Genomic DNA, 25,506 nt, shown 5'->3' with positions numbered 1-25,506 from the left:
GGTACCACCAGTGGCTGGCCTGTTGGTGGCTGGAAGGAGGGGAAGAAGTTGGAACAAGAACTCCCACCCCCAGTGCTCTATAAGGTTCTTTGACTCTAAACATAAAACACCGCCCTGCCCTCCTCCCAAACAAAATAAACTGAGACACGCATGAGTACACACACAAGAACTCAGTGACATAATAAAAGTATAAGCATTTATATCACCAGAAACATAGGGCTGAGAAGCTAACAAATCTGTCCTCCTGCCTCAGGCAGATGACGTGCATCCTCCCCCAGGACTGGGAGGAGCTCCCCACCCCCACCCCCTCCTCCCTTCCCTGCAGGGTTCTAATCCATCTCCCTATCAGGGAAAGTGTTCTTCATGTTTCCTCATCTCAGTTCTTCCTGCTGCTGCTTTTATGCTTATCTCCTCTGGCTGGCTTCTAAGAGGATGGAATTCTCTCATTTCTGCTGGGCTTTGTGGATTGCAAAATGCTTTACATAAGGGATCTCATTTGATTCTCCCAGCTAAGTAACATGACTATTATCATCTCCATTTTAAAGATATGGAAACTGAGGCTCTGAGAGCCTGATTGACTCACACCAAGTCACAGAACAGGTAAGCGGCAGAGCCGTGTCTCAAACCCCGGACTCTAGTTCTGTCACTGAGCCATTGGGAGAGCAGGAAGCCCTGGGAGTGCCATGTTTCTCAGGGTCTTGGGATATAAGATAGTGAATTCAGTTGCTGTTGGCCACTGGACAAACTAGGGAAGGACAAAGCACTCAGGTTCAATTGAGAAGAGTTGCCCATCGCAGGCCAAGTATGGGACCCATCTAGAAGCAATTCTGGAAGTAGGCACCACTTCCTGGGGACCTCCTTGGATGGAGCATATTGTTGTCATTTGGTCCTTTCAGTTGTATCCAACTCTTTGTGACCCCATTTGGGACTTTCTTGGCAAAGATACTGAAGTGGTTTGCCATTTCCTTCTCTAGCTCATTTTACAAATGAGGAAACTCAGGCAAGCAGGGTTAAGTGACTTGCCCAGGGTCACACAGCTAGTACATGTCTGAGACCCTACTTGAACTCAAAGGATGAGTCTTTCTGACTCCAGGCCTGGCACTCTCTCCACTGTGCCACCCAGCTGCCCAAGGCCATCTTTAACAGGCACATAACTTAGAAAACCACGTGTTCACAGTATCTGTGTTATACTTGTATTTATTTTGCTAAACATTTCTCAACTGAATTTTAATTTGGCTCAAGCCTGGCAGACTGTGATCTGTACCAGTACCCTTATTTTGTAGATGAAGAGACTGAAGCCAAGAGAGACCAGATAAGTGATGGTGGCAGGATTTGAACCTAGGTTCCCCAAGTCTCAGACCAGGGATATTTACACTATTACTACACTGTTGCCTCTTTATCTTGCAAGCTCTCAGTGTGATGGGGGCTCTCAGGGGTGGTGTGTGTGTGTGGTGGGGGGGACTGCACTCATATACACACACACTTGAAGAACTGATGATTAAGTTAGTGAGTGACACAGAGTTAAGAAATCATCAGAATCAGCATCCCCCTTCCCCCCCCTCCCCCAAGAAGACTTCCTGGAGCTAACAGTAGAGGGGGAGTTTTGAACAGCCTTCAGAATGATTGGGAAGGTGGGCTGGAGGGGGTAGTCAAATGGATGGAAAGAAAAATCACTCTAGGAATCAGGGTTCAAGTCCCAACACTGTCACTTACTCCCTCTCTATTGTTTGTGTGGGGGTGTGCTTGGAGACATTCGGGATTAAGTGACTCACCCAGGGTCACATAGCTAGCAAGTTTCTGAGGCCAGATTTGAAGTCAGGTCCTCCTGACTCCCTGTTGAGCCATCTTGTCACCCTTACTTTTGCTCCCTCTCTTACCTGGAACAAATAACTTGATTTCTTGGGGTGGGGCGGTGCCTCAGTCTCCTTATCTGTTAACTGAAAGAAGCAAACTAACTAGATGAACTTTACGGTCTCTTCCACTATCCAAAGGATAGGATGGAGCTATGGGCCTGGAATATACCTGGTCTAGAAGATTCAATATATGTGTGTGTGTGTGTGTGTATACACACATATACATATACATGCAAGAAGTATATATATATATACATATATATATATATATATATATAGGTATGTATCTGCCACCTGTGTATATACATATACGTGTATTTATTTAGTGGCAGCTACACAGTGGATGGAGTGCTAGACTTGGGAGTCAGGAAGACCCGAGTTCAAATCCTTCCTCTACATGACCCTGAGCAAATCACTTAACTGTTCTCAGCCTCAGTTTCCTCATCTGTAAAATTTAATAGCCCCTATGTCCTAGGGCTGTTGTGGTAGCCGTGAAGAAGGTAGCAAAGCATCTGGCCAATTTCAGAGCACAGGACAAACGCTAGTTATTAAATAAAACCTCAGCTGCCATTCCTGCGCCTAAACCGCCTGCCCAGAAGGCAGGGTCTTCCTCAGCTCCATCGAATGGCACTGTATGACTGTATTGCTCCTGACTACAGGCATTTAGAGACCTGGTTTGTGCTGGTGGTGAAAGGGGTGGGAGACAGAAAAGGGAGCTTTTCCTATAGGAAAGACAACCAAGAAGAAGTGGGGGAGTGTAAGAGTGGGCGGGTGGGGATTTCCATTTCCCCCGTGGGAGGACTGTTTGTTTTTTGACTGAGCCAATGGAAAAAGCCCGGAAATCCTCTGGCAAATACATAACAAAAAAAAAAAAACCCCAAACCAAAACAAACACAAAAAACAAAACCCTGGGGTCTCACCACCTTACCTAGCTAGCAAGAACAGAGCCTGGCCTTTGTAACTAAAGCTTCCGGCTTCCTGACCACTGGAGTTCCAACCTTGATACTTTATTGCAATGGACAGAGCTCCTTCCTCTCCACCATGCCCATTGACTGGACTGGCTGATGGAGTTATTGTTTCCAGAACAATGGGTAATTTGGGGTGAGTGGTGGAGCAGGGAGAGGTACAAGGGACTGTCCCAAAGAAGCCCAGTGCAGGTGCTGACCAGAGGAAGGGAAGAGGGAGTCCGGAGGTGGGTGACAAAGGTGGAGAAGAGGAAGAGGAAAAAGCCAGCCCCAGAGATGATTGGGGATGGGAGGGAATAGCCTTGAGATAGCCAGTTGCCCTTGCCTAGCTGGATGGGCTTCTGGGGTGGGGTGATGTCTGTGGCTCAACTTTCTAGAAGGGAACTAGCAACTCAGTCTATAGCTGGTGGGGGCATAGCAAGAGAGGGCAAGGGACTCCTTCATGGGGATGGTGGTAACTGACCCCACAGATTCATTCAAAGGACTCCTTGGTCCTGAAGGTGTCATTCTGTTGAGGTTTAGGGGTGTTGGAACCCCAAAATTCAAGGGCAAGCTATGTGTGGGTCCTGGCTCGAATGAATTTGACTCAAGCCTTCTTTCAGCCAAAGACAAGTTTATTAGAACACCTGAATGGGTGGGAGAAATTTTAAAAATCCACATTGTTGTGACACTTGTATTGACAAGCAGACCAGACTGTTAAGGAATCTGAGCATTTTGTATTGCTGATGCAAGTGGGCCAGATTCTTAAGGAATCTGAGCAATTTAATGGGGGGGGCCGCAAGATGAACCTAATTTACAGAAAGACCGTGGGAAGGATCTAGGAGTGGTCAAGTAGTCTGGGGTGACTGAGAGGTAACAAAGGACCCCGAAGGGCCTGGTGTCTCAGGCAAATACCAGGGACCTGGACCATATGGAAAGTGTCTAGATGGAATCAAGGAGTGGGGGCCAAGGGTGGGGGCCAGGTGCAGACACAGTGAAAGGACTATTAACTGGGAAGGGTCTGGTGCCCTAGGTGAATGCCAGGGACCTGGCTCAAGTGGGAAAGTCCAGGGGCTTTTCCTTTTAGGGGTTCAGATCCCATCCCCATCAATTCTGTCCATCTTCTGACAGTAAGGTTCAAATTCTAGCTCAGAACTCAATATCTGTGTTTATTTGAGTAGGTCACTAGGCCTCATCTGTAAGATGAAGTGGTCAGGCTAGATGATCCCTAAGCATACTTAAACCCAGTAACCAAGGGGATAATACAGATGATGAGAGCTCACATTCATATAGCACTTGTGGAGGTACTTTCTCCTCCACCACCCATTTGACCTTTTTAATAGAGGTAGGTGCCATTATTATCCCCATTTTGTAGATGAGGAAACCAAATATCAAAGAGTGTCCTGGGTTACACTGATAGGAAATAAACAGGACTCAAGCCCCCAGCACTAAGCCTGAAAGCCTTCCTGATTTAACTAGGTAGCCCCAAGATCCCAGCATCCTATCCCATCTACTGGCCTCCCACTTTGTGCTGAGAAAGCACCACACCAAGAGATAAGACCTGTCCCCAGGGTCCTCCTATGTCATCTGGGGTCTTTCTTTCCCACCTAGGCTGAAACCCAGAGAGAAATGTTTGTAGAATGTCAGCAGAGGTGAGGCCAAGGGCAGAGCCAACACTACCCCACAAACAATGCAGTGGGTCAGACGTGAACCTGCCTCTCATTTGGCATCATGGTTCAAAGGGGAGGGTAGAGAGGGCAGTGGTATTGAGGTCCTGTATTGGAATCTCCATTCCAGTCTGCACAGTCTCCCTTTCCAGCTCCCCATCATTGCAAGCCTTCCCAGAAAGAATTTCTTTCACCCCTGTCCTGTATAGGAACTCCTATAAATATCCTGGTCAGAGGAAAAATCCTGGAATCATAGATCTGGAACTGGAGGAGACCTTGGAGGTCATTTAGTTCAGTCCCTTCCACAGAGGGAGGAACTGTGGCCTAGAGACATCAAGTGACTTACCCAGAGTCTCACGGTAGTTCAGTAGCAGAGATAGAATTCAAACCCAGTGTCACATACATTTCTTTTGTACTTAATAGGGTACCGCCCTTGCCTAGAAGATTGTTTTCTCCCTTGTGCCCCATTTCCCATCTACCCCAAATCCCTTCTGCTGTCCCTTCTTTTCCTAGCCATTGCAGAAGAAAACCGTAGGTCTCTGTCTTCTGCAAAACAATCTTCCAGAGATCTAAGAAGAGTTCTGAAGTGATTATTTTTCCCCCAGGTGCAACCACCTTCCCAGCCTCCTTTCATATTTTTTCTCCTCTATGATTTAATCACTTCACATTGCCAGCTATTTCCTTATCTCCATTCCCCATGAATTTGTTGAGACCATCCTCCACACCTGGACTGCACTCACTCTTCACTTTCATTGGAATCATCTCCTTCCCTTCCTCCTCCTCCTCCTCCTCCTCATTGGCTATCCATGAAACCTCCTTAGCTTCCCCTTACCCCTCTTTTTTCTTCCCTGCCCATGTCTCAGCCATGAATGATATTTTTCCTCTTTGAATTTTCCTAAAGACATTGTCTCCTTTGCCCTTATCACCATTATGTCTTGTAGCATGTTCATTGATGGACTTGTTTTATCCCCCATCCTAGAGGCTCCTTGAGGACAGAGACCTTATGGTTTTCACCTTTGCACTTCCATGATGCTTGGCACAATTTTATTTTATTTTGTTTTGTTCTAAGTCCTGTGAATTAATTAGTACAGAGAACTTCCAGTGAAAAACTCCCTCTAATAATTCTTATCAGCAACTATTCTGCACCTCATAATCTTAGAGAGTTGCCCAGACCATGGTGAAGTTAAATAACTTGGCCAGGCTCACACAGCCAGTATATGTCAGAGGCTACATAGGCAAGACTTGAACCCAGATCTTCCTGAGACCTCCATCAGCTGTGTCCTGTATCTGTTCTATGTCACCAAAGATTAATAACGTTGAATTTCATTGTATTGCACTGCAGTGAATTGGGTTAAATCCTTCCTGATCATATGTTTTCATTTTCTAAGCCTTTCTTCATTTGGGTTGAGAAAATTGTGGGAACTGAGGGGATTGGCACAGCAAGTGGTAGTGGGAATTGGGTAAACCACACTGCCTCCATCTTGTGACTCAATTCTGGGGCTGACTTAGTTCCCTTTCTATTCGATTTTAGGTCTAGTCCAATTTGTCTTGTGAGAAAACTTCATTCAGTTGTGGGAATTGGGAGAAAAATCTTATATTGTTTGAACCCAGCCCTGTGTGGCTAGAAAGCTGGACCACACCTACCTGTTGTTTAGAGACCCTTAACCAAGGACCCAGGTTATGCTGACCAGAAACCTAGTCAGATCCAAAGACTGATGCAAGGAGTTTTCTTTACAATTGTACATCTCAAGCAGCTCATGTATCTTATCTGAAAACTGGCTCTGTACTGATCAATTAGTTATTGTTTTGCCATGTTCCTTTGATTGTTCATAGACACTTGGCAAGGAATGGGATGCTTCCTTTTCTGATTTCAGGGAATTGTACCTGTTCACTCTCTCCCTCCCAGTTTAGAAAATCCTCAATCTTTCCTCCAACTAGAAATCAGATTACCTAATGTTGTATCCTGTTTGTTTTCTTTTAATTAATTGCCTTTATCTGATTAATTGTTTTTAGTATATAAAAGTCTGTCTCCCCCTGTATTCAGGGTCCAGGTCTAAGCTGAGGAGGTCTGGTCTCGGATTATTGGGCAATTGCCATAATTAATACATCGATATGCTCAGAAGATCAAACCTTTGTTCCTTTGCTTTTTCATCTTTCCCCGTCACAGAGTGCTACCCTTCTAAAAGCACCTTCTACATAAATCACAGAAACACAGGCTGTTAGAGCTGCCCCCATCTTCAGGGTGGTACTCACATTTATCAAGGCCATGATCCAGAAGGCATAAGACATCTGACTCCCTACCCAGGCATGGGCAGGCAGCTCATGGTGGGTTAGGTTGGACAGAGGATGGTGGGGTGTCAAGATTTTTTGGAAATGGGGGTTGCCGACTCTGTCATGGTTCGTGGCATTGGTTGGTACACAATCAGTCTCAGAAAGGAAGGGGTCAGCGATGAGGGGGCTCAAAAGGGCACCAAAGCCCACGAAAAAATGGAGAACCTGGTAGGAAACAGTGGTGAGACAACCAATGTACAAGGGAACTTAGTCATCATTTCTGCCAAGCTTTGTTAAGCTCTGGGCATCTCACCCTCTCCCCACCCCTACAGATTCATAGTATTTACAGGCAGAAGGAAGTTTGAAGCATGTCTGGCTTAACCCACAGAGGGTATGTGACTTGCTCAATGGTCACCCAGTTAATAAGCAGCAAAGGTGGGATTTGAATCCAGGCCCTCTGACTCTGGATCTAGTGCTCTTTTTACTGTATTGTGTTGCAGAATGGGGATTCCTGAAGGCACTAGAGGTTTGGAATACATGACCTCTCAGGCTCCTTCCAGTTCTGACATCCCATTAGGGAGACTGTCCTCTGGTGCAAAAAGAAGTAAAAATTCAGAATCAGGAGTGGGGTGGGGTGGAATGAGGCTGTCTCCCTAAAAGTGATGGAAATCCCTTTCTTAGTATGCCCCTGAAAAACCACCCTATATGTGAACCAGAGAGCTCAGAATATTGTCCCTGAAAATTATCTCAGAGATCTGGTAGTTTAGTTACCACCCTGTACAGAGGGCTCAGATGGGAAATGACCTGCCCAAGGTCTCATATTGAGAAAGTGGCAAACCTGGGATTCCTTGTCTCTAAGTGTTCTTTCCATGACACCAAGCTGTGGCACCCACCCACATTTGGCTAAAATTTGCCTTTTAAAAATAGAATCTTTTGCCTCCTTTGTCTGAAATCGGGGGAGAAGAGTCATAGCTAAGCTTAGTAGCTGGTTAGCTTCCCTAGGAGGAAAGACCAGTGCAGGGGAGGGAAAATAAAGGCCACTTTGATTTGGAGCACCTGAGTGTTTGGGAGGAGGATGGACAAGGTGGATGATGTGGGAGGGGCATGGATGAAGACAAAAGCTGGTTAGGGGAGGAGTGATAAAGAGCACTGACTTTGGAGTAAGAGGGACGAGAATCAAATCCCATCTCTGCCTCTTACTGCCTGTATGACATTGGCCAAGTTGTCTCACTTCCTTGGAAATCACCTTCTTTATTGATAAACTGAGTTGGGTTTGTTGATTTCTAGGATTTCTTCCAGCCCTTAATTTTATGAGTGTGAGATAGATGGGGACTGGAGAGTTGGGTGGGGAGGAGAGATGGGTTGGGTTGGATGGAAACGGATTGTGTAAGAAAGATCCCCATTTACCATCACCACCTAAAAGGGCCCTGTTCCTCATCTATCACCAGGCTCACCTGGAGGAAGACGGCAGAATCCTTTTGGTAGATCTTCACCAACTGCATGTTGGCCACTGTGTCTATGAATCCCATGGCCAGACCAGCTATAGCTATGACTGTAGCCAACACCTTCACATCTTGGCAGAAGGGAATGACAGCAAACACTAGTGAGATGGTCAGAGATGAGGTGAAGAGGACCCACAGTGACTTGGCCAGCCTGGGTAGGGAAGTATGTGGGGAGTCAGTGAGGTAGAGAAAGTCCTCCTCTGGGCATTCCCCCTGAGGACCATTGTCCTTTATGAGAACCAATGCCCAGAGGGACCCTTGAGCTGGTGTTCCCCCCCTCACTTGCTATCCTGGGCAGATCATCTGATCTGGGCCCCATCTCTATGAGAGGGGAGAAATAGATCCTACATCTCCCATAGAGAGGGTGGGGAGAAAAGGTGATCTGAACTCCTGGACGGACGGTGCCAAAGGCAGAAATTAGAAGAGGAGGTCTGGGTGGGAGCAAGAACCAAGCTGTCCTTGAAACTCATTCTTCCTTTCTGGAGGGTCACCTTCACATTTCCCCAACCCCCCATATACCAAATGCAAGTGGGTGCCAGGGGAAAAAATAAATATAGTACTCTGGGTGGGAATAGAAGGCATGATGGTGGGCATAAAAAACTCCCTGTTCTTGGCCAAGGGTCTATCCAGCTGCTTACATACAGGCCTGGTTCTCAGATAAGATCAGAATAATGGATCACAATTACAAAGCATTTTAAGATTCACAAGCACTTTCCCTCATAACTCTGTGGGTTAGGTAGTAAAAGCATTTAATATTCCCATTTTACAGAAAAGTAAAACTTGGAGGTTGTGACTTGCCTAGAATTACCCAACCAGCAAGAGGTACTAATAAGACTTAAATCCAGCACTTCTGATTCTAGGGCCAGTGCACTTTCCATTATGTTTTCTGCCTGCCGCAGTGTATAATAATAAGGATAATAGTAACAACAATGCTAATGATAATAACAGTATTTATTTAAGATTTTCAGGTTTGCAAAGCACTTTACAAAGTATTTTACCCTCACAACAATCCTGGGAGGTAAGGACTATTAATATCCTAATAAAGACAAAGATGAAATGACTTGCCCACAGTTACATGGCTTTTACTCTGCTGTCTTAGCTCTGAGCGCCCCCCCCCCCTTACATAGCTAATAAGTACCTGAGGTCAGATTTGAACTCAGCTGTACCACCTACCTTCTTCTCTACAGCAAAATGCATGCTTCACAGTGTCATAGACTTAGAGCTAGACAGGACCTTTAGAGGCCATCAAATTTGACCTCCTCATTTGACAGATGAGGAGACTGAGCTAGAGGGAGGTTACATGACTTGCCACACAGGGAGTCAGTGTCTGATGTGGGATTTGAACTTCCTTACTACAAATCTAGTGTACTCTCCATTAGGGTCTGTATCTGGAAAGCTTCCCTTCCCATTCTTCCCTTCTCCTTTGGCGCACAGTGAGTGCCAAAGACTCCCCTAGAGATGGATAAAAGTCTTCTCTACCAATGTGAGGAAGCCTAAAATGAGGTGAGATAACAGCAGTAAAGGATGGAGCAAGACCAAGAGAAGTGGCCAGGGCTGGAGGCTGGGGAATGGCGACCTCTGAAGGGCACCCGGTGGCAGAGGGATGAACCAGCTGACCTCTGAGGGCTTTGGAATCCCCACTCCCTGAGGAGAAAGCGGGACCACGACTGCTTCCAAAGCTGCAGACTGCCTGTGTCCCCCTGCCCTTATCTGACAGTTTTCTACAGTTCCCTAATCTCTTCCTTCGTCTATTAAACTCCTTTATCTCAACTGCCCCACAGACTGGTCTGCTTTCCTCTGCTGATAGCTGCCATTTGTTATTTTCTTGGGTCTGTTTCCAAGCTGGTCTGATGGAGGAGATTACTTATCATGTGCCCTCCCCACCAATTGGTTTGCTGAGTGGGAGTGGAGACACCTTCTTACCAATCCAAGGCTTTAAAGGAAAGCAAGGGTCTGTCCCACCTGGGAACCAGGCCTCTTAGATTGTCACAGGCTGAGCTGGCCTTAGGGAACATGTTTAATGTGCACATGCCCTTTCTCTTTGGGGAAGAGATAAGAGCCTGGACTATCTAACCAGTGCCCAGGCTGACATTCAGCATGGCTGTGATGAAGAAATTAATCTACAGTGCCTAGGTAGTATTTTAGAGTTGGCAGGGACCTGAGAGATCATATCTAGTCCAGGGGCTCAACATGGGGCCGATGGACAGATTTCAGGGGATCCATGAAGTTGGATAAGGGGAAAATTACATCCTAATTTCCACTAACTTTTAAGTGCAAGTTATCATTTTTCTCAATTATTAAATTTTTTAAAATTCCAAGAAGGGTTCTATAGGTGCCACCAGGTTGCCAAAAGGGTCTATAATGCAAAAAGAAGTTAAGGGCCCCTGATCTAGTATAACCTTCCCATTTTATAGAGGAGGCCCAGGGAGGGGAAGTGACTCATCCAAGATCACACAGCCATTTCCTTGTCATTGCTTTCATCACAGATGTGTGTCTTAGCATTCAGCCCTGTGCCCTGAATATAATAGGTGCTTAATAAATGCTTACAGAATGAATGAACAACTGTAACTACTTGCTGCTAACCAGAGTCTCTATGGTGATCTCAGTTTAGGAACAAAGCATTTGTGTACAATTGCAAGTTCTGAAAATTGGACCTCTCCTGTCCATTGGGAGATTTTGAACCTTCCTGGTGAAATAAGTCATGATTTTTCACAAAATAAATATTGGCACTGAAAATCTACACATTCATTTGTTGCCCCCTCCCAACTGGGCTTCTTGGAGGCTATCTATGTTACCTACCCTTGCTCCAGTCTCTGGCAATGGCAATCCAGGACTATCCCTGGAATCCTCAACCATGAACTTTCCCCTCTCCTTATCTCTACCTGTGGCATTTCCCAAAACCTTTTCTTCATGGTGACATAAATTAATTTGATAAATTGCTTAATGCTAAAGTGTTAACAAGTGTTTACTCAACTTCTAATAGAAAGGAAAAAAATATGAATAAGATGACCCTTGCCCTTTGCCTCAAATCCCTGCTCTGCTACTTACTGTAAAGAGGGGTTAGATGATCACTAATGTCCCTTTGAGCTCTTAGGATTGTAAGATTTCTAATCTAGCTGGAGGAAAAAGTTATTTCCATTCTGTTCAACTCAGCAAACATTTACCAAGTATGTCCTAAGTTCAAAGTACTGTACTGGGGGTGGGGGAGGGAAGGAGGAAAGAAACAATCAATAAGATGTGGCTTCTTGCCCTCAAGTCACCACCAGGCCACTGGCAATTCATGAGAAGAGAGAACAACAATCTATGCTTTAGTGGTTTTGATTCCCTTTCCAGAGTGCACCTCAATACCCAACCACATCTTCTCATCTCATGTGGCTCTTGTCCATGGAGTTGGAATCAGAGGACCTAGGTTCAAATTCTGCCTCTAATGCTTCCTACTTGTATCACCTTGAACAAGTCACTTCACTGAACTAGAGCTCAGTTTCCTTCTCTGTAAAGTGAAAGGACTGGACGGATTGCACTCTGAGGTTCCTTTCTGCTCTCATTCTTATGACTCTGTATCTTCCAAGAGATGGGAAGGTTCTACTTCCTCCAGGCCTCTCCACATTCTCTGGGTGCAGCAACAAGGCTGCCTGTCCATTAGCCTTTTTTCTTACTACATGACAAGGCCACCTCTTTTGGAACATACCGTTCCTGAAGGACACTTTTTTTTTCTTAAAAGGTAGTTATTGATGATATCTATTCATATAGACTTTTTTTCCCCCTTCACAATCAAGTATTAGAAAATTGAATAGAGTACTGGCCCTTGAGTCAGGAAGACCTGAGTTCAAATCCGGCCTCAGACACTTAACACAAAACTGGCCATGTGACCTTGGGCAAGTCACTTAACCCCAATTGCCCTACCTTCCCCCCTCCAAAAAGCAAAAAAAAAAATGAGCCTCATCTAATAGGATAGGTAAGGCATATATAAATTGATAGATTTGATAGGGAAGAAAGGAAATAAGAAGAAGGAAAATAGAAAGGAAATAAACATTTATTAAGTGCCTACTATGTACCACATACTGCGCTAGAAGATTTAAAATATTATTTCATGTGATCCTCATAACAGCCCTGGGAAGTAGGTGCTATTATGAACCCAGTTTTACCATGGAGGAAGCCTAGGTAGAGAGAGATTAAATGATTTGCTCAGGGTCACACAGCTAATAAGTATCTGAGACTGGATTTGAACTCAGATTTTCTGCCTTTAGTCCCAGTGCTCCACCCACCATACCATCTAGTTAATGTCCAGCTGAGGAAATCAGAGAAAGACTCATTGAAGAGGTAGTATATGATTTGGAACTTAAAGAAAACATAGGATTTCATGAGATAGAGATGGGCTGGGTGGGGCATGCCAGGGGAGGAAATCCTAGACCTCTGGAACAATGTGGGCAAAAGTAAGAAGCAGGAGAGTGTAGGATGTACTTGGGGAATGACAAGTTGTCCAGTTTGGCTTAAAGATTTATAAAGGGGAATGAAGTAGGAATGGAATGGTCAGTTGGATTCAGATTGTGAATCCCTGACCCAAAGCTTGGTAGTTACTGAGTAAACAATGGGGAGCCCCTGAAGGTTTTTGATTAGTAGAGTAACCTCATCAGATCTGTGCAATGCAGTGATTTCCTAGACAAGGCTGCAGAGAGCCTCTTTCAGTTGGCCAGGTGGGAGGCAATCAGGGTCTGAACTGGCTGCTGCCAATGGGAAGGGAAGAGAAGCAGCAGATGTGAGGGTGATGATAGACACATACTCAAAAAGTTAACTGATGGTATATGTGTGTGTGTATATGTATATATTATGTACACACATATATACATATACATACATATACACACACACATATACCATCAGTTGAGGGAAAGAAGAGATTGCAACGGGCTGGGGTCGTCAAGGATAGGCAGAAAGAAGGAGATTGTTGGGAGGGCTTTTCAGGAAGTAGAACCCACCAATTACCTCCAAAAAAAAAAGAAAACTCCCCAGAAGTGTCATAGTTAAAATCTAGAAACCCAGGTCAAAGAAAACATTGAAAGCAGCCTAGAGAGTTCAGGTACTAAGGAATCATAGTCAGTATCACACAAGATTTAGCAGCTATCACTTTAAAGGATCAGAGAACATGGAAGTGATATTCAAAAAGGCAAAAAATACAGACTCGCAATCAAGAATGACTCACATGGCAAAACTGAGGAAAATCTTATAGGGAAAATATGGATCTTTAATTAAATAGAGAAAGAACTTCTAAGCATTCTTGATATAAGGGCTGAGTAGAAGCTCTGAAATACAAATACAAGAATCAAAAGAAAAACAAAAAGGTTAATACAAGGGTATCATTGGAAGGGGTTTCTAAGAATAAAGAGTTTACAATCTAATGGTGAAGGGGAATATATGATATGTGTCCTTTCAGAACCCTAATGTCATTAGGGATCATAAAGAGAGTCAAATAAGACAGAGGACCTGAGAATGGTTTTCTTGGGTGTTGAATATCTTTTTTAAAAAGTTAAAAGAAGGGGGGGAAAAACTACACTAGAGAAGGAAAGGAAAGGTGAAGAAACATATTTTCTTATATAATCAGGATGTAGAAGTCTATACAAATGAGGAAAGGGTGAGGGGGAGTGAGCATCCCTTGAACCTCACTTTCATCTGATCTAGTTATAGAAGGATAGACCACACACACACACACACACACACACACACACACACACAAACACACACAAAGAATTTGGTGTGAAATGCATTCAACCCAACAGGGAAATAGGAGTTAACAAGAAGAGGGGAAAGGGAGGAATAAAAGAGGGAAGGTGGATTCAGAGAAGGATTATTCATAAATTATACAAATTCTAAGCTTGGAGGTGGGATCATGAAGAATGGTTTAAAAGGAAAGAAAAGGTGAAAACCCATGATAAAGACTATGTGGGGAACAAAAAGGAAAAAGCATAAGAAAAGAGGATGGAGGAAAATATTAGTAATAAAACTAATAGCTAACATTTATAGAGTGCTTACTATGTGCCAAGCACTATGCTAAGCATTTTAAAAATATTATTTCATTTGATCTTCACAACAACCCTGGGAGGTAAGTGACATTATTATACATACTTAATGATCCTACTGTGAATGTGAATGGGATAAACTCACCAGAAAAATAGAAGATAGCAGAATGTATTAGAGAACAGGATCTAATGATATGTTGCTTACAAGAAATATACTTAAAACATAAAGACCCACGCAGAGTTAAAATAAGGGACTGGAACAAAATCTGTATTCCTCGACTGAATTAAAAAAAAAAAGTAGAGATGGCAACCATGATCTTAGACAACAGCAAAAATAGGCTTATTTAAAAGCAATAAATAAGGAAACTACATTTTGCTTAAAAGTATCATAGACAATGAATTAATGTCAATATTTAACATGCTTGAATCAAATGAGATAGCATCTAAATACTTAAAGGAAATGCTAAATAAATTGTACCCAGAAACAAAAATAAAACAATAGTAATGGAGGACCTCTATGTACTTCTTTCAGACCTACATAAATCTAACCAAAAGCTAAACAAGAAAGAAAAGAAGAACCTGAACAGAATTTTAGAAAAGTTAGATATAGGGGCGGCTATGTGGCACAGTGAGTAGAGCACTGGCCCTGAAATCAGGAAGACCTGAGTTCAAATCCAGCCTCAGACACTTAACACTTACTAGCCATGTGACCTTGGGCAAGTCACTTAACCCCAATTGCCCTCCAAAAAAGCAAAAAAAAAAGTTAGATATATAGAACTCTGGAGATATTGAATGGAAATAGAAAGGAGTATATATATATATATACACATATATATTTATATTTCACAACTGTGCAAGGCATTTTTACAAAAATTGGACATGTATTAGAACATAGAAACTTCCCAAATTAATACAGCAAAGTAGTAATGTTAAATACATCCTTACAGACCAAAATGCAGTAAAAGTTATATTTAATAAAGGGTCACTTAAGAAAGGATTTAAAAAAAGACTAAATGATCATCTTAAAGAATTTGGTAAGGAATATTATAGTCAAATTCCAGAGTTCACAGGTCAAGAATATTGTAAGCAGTCAGAAAGAAATAATTCAAGTATAGTGGAGCCACACTCAGGATAACATAATATTTAGCAGCTTCTACATTAAAGGATCAAAAGGCTTGGAATATGATATTTTGGAGGCCAAGGAAATAGGATTACAATCAAGAATCACCTACCTAGCAAAACTGAGTATAATCCTTCAGGGGGAAAAATAGACATTCAATGAGATAGGGAATTTTCAAGCATTTTTTTTGAAAAGACCAGAGTATTAGGATAGTTAAAAGGGTATATATAGATAGAGGGCACAGGTGTGAGTTGAATATGAAGGGATATTTTAAAAATAAAATTAAGGGTTGAGGAGGAATGAACTGGAAGAAAGAGAATGGGAGAAGTAGAATGGTATAAATTATCTCACATGAAAGTTAAGAAAAAGCTTTTACAATGGAGGGAAAGAGGGGGGAAGTGAGGGGGAGTGAGTGAACCCTACTCTCATCAGAATTGTCTCAAAGAGGGAATAACATACACATGCAATTGGATATAGAAATCTATTTTACCCTATAGAAAAGTAGAAGGGAAAGGGGGTTGACAGAAGGGAGGAGAGACTGGTGAAGGGGGTAGTCAAAAGCAAAACAATTTTGAAAAGGGACAGGGTGAAAGGTGAGAGAGAATAGAATAAATGGAGTGGGGGGAATAGGATGGAAAGAAATACAGTTCATGTGGTTTTTCACTTTTGTTCTGATTCTTCCTTCACACAACATGACTAATGTGGAACTATGGCTAATAGGATTGTATATGTAAAGGCTACATCAGATTGCATGCTGTCTTGGAGAGGAGAGGAGGGAGGGAGGGAGAAACAATGTGGAACTTAAAATCTTATAAGAGTGAATATTGGGGCAGCCAAGTGGCACAGTGAGTAAGAGCTCCAGCCCCAGAGTTGGGAGGCCTGGGATTGGTTCTAGCCTCAGATACTTAACATCCACACAAAATAACTGTCCGTGTAATCTTGAGCAAATTACATAACCCCAGTTGCTTTAAAAAAAAGCGTGAATATTGAAAATTGTCTTTACATATAATTGGAAAAAAATACTATTAAGTTGAGGGAGGGGGAGAATTTAGTGAGTAAAACAATCCATAGAAATGATAGATAACATTAAAGATAATGACAACAATGAAACAAAATACCAAAATTTGTAAGATGCAGCCAAAGCAGTCCTTAGGAAAAAAATTGTATTTCTAAATACTTTTGTCAACAAAAGGCAGAAAAAACAGATAAATGAATTAGGTATTCAATTTAAAAAAAACCTAGAAAGTCAACAAATGAAAAAACTTCAATTAAATAGAAACCTTGAGATTCAGAGGAGATTAACAAAATAAAAAGCAAAAGCTCCCATGAATTAATAAATAAAGCTAAGAACTTTTTTCTTGGGGCGGGGGGGCCAGGAGAATAGATAAACCATTAACTAATTTGATAGTTTTTATTAAAAAAATAAAGAATAAAAGCAAATTACCATTATAAAAATGAAAAAAGTTCACAACAAATTAATAAGAAATAAAAGATATTGGAAACTATGACTAACTTTATGCCAATAAAACCAACCACTTAAATTAAGTAGATAAATATTTACAAAGCACAAAATATGTAGATCAATAGCACAAGAAATAGGGAATTTTAAACCAATCTCCAGGAAAGAAATTGAACAAGCCATAAATGTGTCCCTAAAGTGTGTGTGTGTGTGTGTGTGGGGGGGGGAGGGAACAAACCCGGGACAAGATGAACTTAAAAAAGAATCATCCATCAAATATTCAAAAATAATTAATTCTAATATTACACAAATTGTTCTCATTTTCAAAATAGAAAAAGAAGGGAACCTTCCATATTCCTTCTCTGCTACAAATGTGATCTGATATCTAAACCACAAAGAGTTAAAAATAGGGAAAGAAGACTATGGCTTGATATCCCTAATGACTGATACAAAAATTTAAAACAGGGGCGGCCAGGTAGCACAGTGAGTAAGAGTACCGGTCCCAGAGTCGGGATCACTTGGGATTGAATCTGGGTTCAGACACTTAGCACCCACCCAGAAACACCTGGCCGTGTAACCTTGAGCAAGTTACTTAACCCCAATTGCTTAAAAAAAAATTTAAAACAAAATATTAGCAAAGAGGATACAGCAATGTATCACAAAGATCATATACTATGACCCAGTTGGAGTTATGCCAGAAACAAAGGGTTGGTTCAGAATCAGAAAAAAAAATATAAACATAACTGACAGGGGTAATAACAAGAACAACAAAAATAATATCATGTCAATTGATGCAGGAAAAGTTTTATAGAAGATACAATACCCATTTCTCTTAAAAACACTCAAAACATAGGATCAAATAGTTCTGTTCTTAATGAAGTAAATTATAGATATTTGAAACCAAGAGCTAGCATTTTATATAATGGCAATAAACTAGAGTCCTTTTCTCTCTTTTTTTTGAAAATTAAATTATTTATTTTTAGTTTTCAACAATCACTTCCATAAGTTTTAAAGTTTCTTCCCCTCCTTCCCCCGCTCCTTCCCCAAGATGGCTTGCAATATGAATCTGATATGGGCTCTACACATATATACATTTCTATTAAACACATGTCCATATTAGTCATGTTGCATAGAAGAATTATAACAAATGGGAAAAACAATGAGAAAGAAAAAAAACAAAACAAAACAAAAAAGAAAATAGTCTGCTTCATTCTGCATTCTAATTCCATAATTCTTTCTCTGGATGAGGTTGGCATTATCATCATGTGTCCTTTGGAATTGTTTTAGGTCCTTGCATTGCTGAGAAGGGCTAAGTCTATCAAAATCAGTCCTTGTACACTATGGTTGTTACTGTGTACAATGCTCTCCTGGTTCTGCTCCCTTCACTCAGCATCAGTTCATATAAATCTTTCCAGGTTTCTCTGAAGTCTGCTTGTTCATCATTTATTGTAGTACTGTTAGAGCCATGAGTGTGAGAGACACTGCGGTAGTCACAAGATGTCAGAGGGAGTGCACGTGACCTCTGAGAGGCAGGGGATTGGAGATGTGGAGGCTGACTCTGCCGGGCCATAAAGGCCGACATGGCATTGAGCGCAGGGCCGTGGGGGCCGACTCTGCTGAGTTGGGAAAGGCCGACGTGGCACTGAGCGTGTCCCATAAACACGGACTCCTCTTAACACATACTCCTTTGCCCTGCACTCGGGAGAGTGCACGATTGGCTCCCACATGTCGTGTGGCGGGGTGGCAGCTGGAGGGGGTGCACATGGCTTTCTGAGGGATGTTGTTGGGACAGTTTTGCCTGGGGGTTAACGAACCAGGGATAAGGGAGTTTCGAGCGCAGTGACGCAAGAGTGATACTCTGCATGGCAGCGCCTAAAGGACTTCCATGAAGGACGTTGCTCCTTTGTCTCATACGACATACTCAGGAAAGAACATGATTGGCCCCGCAAGGCATGCCCTGCAAGGCTTATAAATAGGGGAGATAGAGGAAGTTGAGGGAGTTCTGAGAGTGCAGTTAATTCCAGTTCTGCCTTGAAGTGAGGGAGTTCAGTTAGTTCCAGTTCCTCCTGGAAGTGAGTTAGTTCCTGTGCCTGTTCCTGCTTGCTGTAACCGAATAAACAGCTTCGCATCATACTTTCCGTGTCCTTGGTGTTCTGTGGGGGTAAGTTCTTCTTGGAGACAAGAAGCCGGAGACATCCGAAGACCAGGTATAAGGTAAGACACGGCCAGGACTGGGAACCCAACAGTAGTACAATAGTATTCCATTACATTCATATGCCACAACTTTTTTAGCCATTCCTCAATTAATGGTCATCCCCTCAATTCCCAGTTCTTGGCCACCACAAAAAGAGTTGCTATAGAGTCCTCTTCAGTAAGATCAGGAATAAAGTAAGGATATCCATTGTCACAACTACTATCTGATATAGTGCTAGAAATGCTATTTTTAGGATTGACTAGGAAAACAAGTTGAGGGAATAAGCATAGACAAAGAATTATAGACCGAAAACAAAATGATTTCTCTTTGCATATGATATGACAAGTGCTCTTGGAAAACCCTATAAAATCAACTAAAAATTAATTGAAACAATAATTTCAGCAGTTTCAAAACATAAAATAAATCCATATAAATCACCAGTATTTCTGTGTCTTACTACAAAAACTAGTAGGATAAGATAGAAAGAAAAATACTATCTCCTGCAGAATGTATAAAATACTTGGGAGTCTACCTACCAAGGTATACACAAGAACTATGACTAAAACTACAAATACTATTTACAGAAATAAAGACAAATTGAAGAGATATTAATTATTCATGGGAGGCTAAAACAATAAAATAAAAATGACAATACTACCTAAATTAAGGAAAGAAGGAAGCAAGTATTTGTTAAGCACTCTACTATGTAACAGCCCTAGGGCTAAACACTTTACAAATATTACCAGATTTGATCCTTCCACCTCTCCAACACCTACCCTGGGAGGTATAATAAGTGATAAATATTCTCATTTTGTAGTTGGGAATCTGAAGCAAACAGAGGTAAAGTGATTTGTCCAGGGTCACAGAGGTAGTAAATGTCTGAAGATGGATTTAAACTCAGGTCTTTCTGACTCCGGGACTCTAGCAACTATGCTCCCCTTATTACTTATTTGTAGAACTAGAGAAAAATAGTAAAATTCATCTGGAGGAACAAAAGGTCAAGATTAGCAAGGGAAATAATGAAAAAAAGTGGGGAGGAAGGGGGCCTAATAGTACCAAATCTCCACATATCTTCTAATCTTCTATTATATAATTATATATAATAATTCCATTATATAATTCTAACTTTTTTCTATTTAATAATTAGAAAAATGCATATTAAAGCAACTAGGAGGTTCTACTTCAGACTCATGAAATTGGCAAAGTTGACAAAAAAAGAAAATGATAAATATTGTTATTAAACTATATGTGCCTTTTGACTCTGTGATATCACTATTAGGCCTATATCCCAAAGAGATCAAAGAAAGAAAAACATTGCAGACGTATAATAATTTTTAGGGCAGCCCTTTTTGTAGTGGTAAAGAACTGGAAATTAAGGAACTTTCCATCAACTGCAGAATGGATGAACAAATTTTCATTAATATCCTTCATATGAATGTCATCAAATACTACTGTGCTGTAAGAAATTATGAAAGAGATAGTTTCAGAGAACCTTAGGAAGCCATGTATGAACTGATGCAGAGTCAAGTGAACAGAGGCAGGAATATAATTTATACAATTACAAAAATATTATAAAAAAGAAAAATATTGAAAGACTTAAGAACTCTGATCAATAGAATGATCGAATGTGCTCATAAAGGACCAATGACAATGAGGGACTAAATTGAAGACAGAGAGATGATGGACTAAATATGAAGAATGTGACACATATTTTTGGACATGACCAAAATGGGAATTCATTTTGTTTGACTATTCCTATTTTGTTACAAGAACTTTGTTTTGTCTTTGTTTCTTGTTTTCTGAACTTGGATAAAAGATCTCTTTATGGGGCAACTAGGTGGTGCAGTGAATAGAGCACTGGTCCTGGAATCAGGAGGAACTAAGTTCAAATCTGATCTCAGACACTTAACACTAGTCGTGTGTCCTTGGACAAGTCACTTAACCCCAATTGCCTTGCCTTCTCTCCTCCAAAAAGCAAAATAAGTGAACAAAATAAAAATAAAGATCTCTTTATGTCACTATTTTTGTAATTAATATTTTGTTTGTAATGCTTATTGATCATCTTGGTAGGGGACCCAAATACAGATTTACAAAGACAATGCCTGGAATATAGTAGTAAGTCCATCAGTCAATACACATTTATTAAACACCTACTATGTTCCAGACATTGGAACTGCTAACTGCTTGTCTTAAAAAAAAAAGACAAGATAGTCCCCTGCCTTTGCAGGGCCCACAATCTGATAAACACATAGTAGCTGCTTAAAAAAAATACTTGTATGATTGAGCTGCAAGTTTAACATAAACTATATATATACTGCTGATAAGTGTCCAAAATTGAATCTGGTGCACCTACTCTCAGTTCTTTGAGGAAATCCAGAAACCAGAAGAGGAAGCATAATATGGAGAACATTTGGTAAAAACTCAATGGAGGAAAGAGACTTCTGGGAGCCAAGATGGTGGAGTAAGCAGTAAGTCTCTAAAAACCTAGAAAATATCACCCCAAGAAAAATCCTGGAACAGCAGAGCCATCAGAAAGATGGGGTGCAACAGTCTTTTAGCCTGGGAGGCTTGGGGAATTAAAGGGAAAGGTCCCTCTCTTTCTGGTGGAAGAGGATCAGTACAGGACAGGAGACATCCCAGAAAGCCCCACCTCAGCAAATCAGTGGGAGATCCTGAGCCCCAGGGTGGTGGAGCTGGCAAATGCCAACACCAGGACCCCCATGTGCTTGGCACAGGCAGGGGAACCTATAGACTCCAAGCTGGAAAACCACCATGTGCATCAGTGAGCAGGCATCCTCCAGTAGCCAAACCTCCCTGTCCTTCATCACAACTCCAGGAAGCACAACTCCAGGCAGGCAGGTGTCCCCCAGCAGCCAAACCTTCCTGGGTTTCAGAGCAGCCCAGGTAAGCAGGTGTCCTTTAATGGCCAGACCTCCACCCCCACCCCCACCCTGAACTTCAGTGCTGCTCTGGGGAAATGCAGAAAAACTCCATCTGGCCTCAGCACATAGCAGACAGCACCACTAGGACCCCAGCTCAGAACCAGATAAGCTTCTACAACCCTACAGCCTCCAGCTGCCAGTACCTGAGGCCTCAGCACACACCAGTGACTAGGTCCCTGGCCCCTAGCACAAGAAGCTTGGTACAGTGGCCCCTGTGCTCCAGCAGAAGAACTCAACTTTAAAAGCCAGGAAATAGTAAAACTTCATGAACAAAAAGCAGAAATGAACAGTGACCATAAATATTTTTCTATAGGGACAGGAAAGATCAAAACACAAATTCAGAAGAGGGCAGCATTGTCAATATACCTACATCCAAAACCTCAAAGGGGAATATGAACTGGCTTCAAGTCCAAGAAGCTCAAGAATGATTTTAAAAGTAAAATAAGAGAGGTAGAAGAACAATTGGGAAAAGAAATAAGAGGCATGCAAGAGAGAGTCAATAGCTTGGAAAAGGAAGGACTAACTATAGAAAACAATTCCTTAAAAAATACAGTTGGCCAAATGGGGAAAAAGTACACTGAAGAAAACAACTCCTCAAAAAGTAGAATTGGCCAAATGGAAAAGGAGACACATAACTCACTGGGAAGAAGAGTCCTTAAAAAGTAAAATGGGCCAAATGAAAAGGGAGGTACAAAAGCTAATTGAAGAAAAATTGCTAAAAATTAGAATTGGGCAAGTGGAATCTAATGATTCTATGAGACATCAAGAATCAGTCAAACAAAACTAAAAGAATGAAAAAATAGAAGAAAATGTATAATACCTCATTGAAAAAACAACTGACCTGGAAACATAGATCCAGGAGAAATAATTTAAGAATTATTGGTCTACCTGGAAGTCATGATTAAAAAAAAGCCTGGACAGCATCTTTCAAGAAATCAACAAGGCTACAGGGGGGTGGAGCCAAGATGGCAGCATAGAAGCAGGAAAACTCCCTGAGCTCCCCCCATAACCACCTCAAATACCTATAAAATATGACTCTAAACAAATTTTAGAGCTGCAGAACACACAAAGTGACAGAGAAAAACAAGTCTCCTGCTGAAGGCATCCCAGCAGGAGGGCAAGAAGGGCTCATTGCAGCATGCTGGGAGCCAAGCCCAGCCCCACATGAGCCCACAGTTTTAACCCTAGGGTGCCCGACCAGTGGCTGCAGCAGACTTTGGGAGAGTAGATCACTGGCAGCAGTAGTGGTTTCCAGAATTATCAACCCATAAATGCAAAAGAAAAAGTGAGAGGTCAGTGTAGAACTCTGCTGGAACTCGGGGGGACAGAGCTGTGGTCCAGCCTCTGCCCCTGGAGTGAGAAGTGGTGGAGGTGTGGCAACCGTGCAGCTGCCTCCACATGGCTGCTTCAGAGCTCTTGACCTGTGGATTGTAGGGGGGCCAAGCAACCATTCAGAAGGTAATTACTTTTGCTTTAACCTGCCTGGATATGGATCACAGTCTTGTGTGGTGGTCCTAGGGTGTGTGACCAGGTGCCAGAGAGTGTGGGGGCTGTAGAGATGGCACCCTCCTAATAGCTCCAGCAGCTGCAAAAACCCTAGAGATTTGGGACAAAGCTCTCCTCTCTGGAAGCAGAGTTCTATTGTGGCAAAAAGCTCAAAAGTCAAGTAATTGAATAGCAATATGAGCAAGCAAAGGAAGCAAAGCAAGCACAAGAGTCAAACCTTAGATTCCTTTTTTGGGGACAAAAAGGATAATTCATGGAACAGGAGGAAGACAACAAAGTCAGAACTCCTGCACCAAAAGCTTCCAAGAAAAACATGAATTGACTGCAGACCATGGAGGAGCTCAAGAAGGATTTTGAAAATAAAGTAAGAGAAGTGGAGGGAAAATTGGGAAGAGAAATGAGAATGATGCAAGAAAATCATGAAAAGAGAGTCAACAACCTGAATAAAGAAAATAACACCTAGGGTGGCTAGGTGGTGCAGTGAGTAGAGCACTGGCCCTGGAATCAGGAGGAACCGAGTTCAGATCTGGCCTCAGACACTTAACACACACACAAACACAAAAACCTAGCTGTGGACCTCGGGCAAGTTACTTAACCCCAATTGCCCTCCAAAAAGCAAAAAAAAAAAAAAAAGAAAAGAACACCTTAAAAAATACATTAACTCAAATGGCAAAAGAGACCCAACAAGCCAATGAGGGAGAAGAATGCCTTAAAAAGCCGAATTTGACAGATGGAAAAAGAATTTCAAAAGCTCACTGAAGAGAATCTTCCTTCAGAATTAGATTGGAATAAATGGAAGCTAATGACTTTATGAGAAATCAAGATACTACAAAACAAATCCAAACAAATGAAAAAATAGAAGGCAATGTGAAATATCTCATGGGAAAAACCACTGACCTGGAAAATAGATCCAGGAGAGATAATTTAAAAATTATTGGACTACCTGAAAGCCATGATCAAAAAAAGAACCTAAAAATCATCTTTCAAGAAATTCTCAAGGAAAATTGCCCTGATATTTTAGAACCAGAGGGCAAAATAGAAATTGAAAGAATTCACTGATTACCTCTTGAAAAAGATCCCAAAAAGAAAACTCCTAGGAATATAATAGCTAAATGCCAGAGTTCCCAGGTCAAGGAGAAAATATTACAAGCAGCCAAGAAGAAACAATTTGAATATTGTGGAAACACAATCAGGATAACATAGGATCTAGCAGCTTCTACATTGAGGGATCTAAGGGCTTGGAATATAATATTCCAGAGGTCAAAGGAGCTAGGAATAAAACCAAGAATCACCTACCCAGCAAAACTGAGTATAATGTTCCAGGGGAAAATATGGTCATTCAATGAAATAGAGGACTTTCAAGCATTCTTGATGAAAAAACCAGTGTTGAATAGAAAATTTGACATTCAGATACAAGAAGCAAGAGAAGCATGAGAAGGTAAACAGGGAAAAGAAATCATAAGGAACTTATCAAAGTTGAACTATTTACATGACTACATGGAAAAACGATAATTGTAACTTATGAAACTTTTCTCAGTATGAGGATAGTTGAAGGGAATATAAATGTATATGTATACATATAGATATGTATACATACATATCTATGTCTATATAGGAGGGCATATGGGCATATGAATACATATGTGAGCATGTGTATATATGTGTGCAGGTATACATAGAGGGCACAGGATCAATTGACTAGGAAGGGATGATATTTAAAAGGTGAAATTGAGAGGTGAGAGAGGAATATAATGAGAGGAGATGGGGAGAGACAGAATGGGGTAAACTATCTCATATAGAAGAGGCAAAGAATAACTGTTACAATGGAAGAGAAGAACAGGAAGGCAAAAGAGAATGGGTCAACTTTACTCTCATTGAATTTGGCTTAGGGAGGGAATGATATACACACTGAATTGGGTGTCTTGCCCCATAGGAGAGTAGGGGGGGAAGGGGATGAGAGGGGGGATGATGGAGGGGAGGGAAGGTTGGGGGGGAGGGAAATTGGAAGCATGCACTTTTGAAAAGGGATAGGGT

General features: G+C 41.7%; 1 protein-coding gene across 1 annotated transcript in view; it reads right to left on the bottom strand.

Moving 5' to 3' along the window:
* Positions 1–25,506, bottom strand: part of MFSD4A (major facilitator superfamily domain containing 4A) — a 67,805-nt gene that overhangs the window by 21,878 nt on the left and 20,421 nt on the right. The window contains exons 2-3 of the mRNA XM_069074684.1: positions 8,190–8,388; positions 6,718–6,960 (exon numbers count right to left, since the gene is read on the bottom strand). Of these exons, the coding sequence (XP_068930785.1) occupies positions 6,718–6,960; positions 8,190–8,388 (442 nt within the window). The remainder of the gene's footprint in view (positions 1–6,717; positions 6,961–8,189; positions 8,389–25,506) is intronic.

Source organism: Petaurus breviceps, unplaced genomic scaffold, assembly GCF_028583685.1.
Source record: "Petaurus breviceps papuanus isolate PSGF00001 unplaced genomic scaffold, PetGlider_PUasm1.0 90895, whole genome shotgun sequence".
NCBI lineage: Eukaryota > Metazoa > Chordata > Mammalia > Diprotodontia > Petauridae > Petaurus > Petaurus breviceps.
This window is presented reverse-complemented; position numbering and strand designations above follow the sequence as displayed.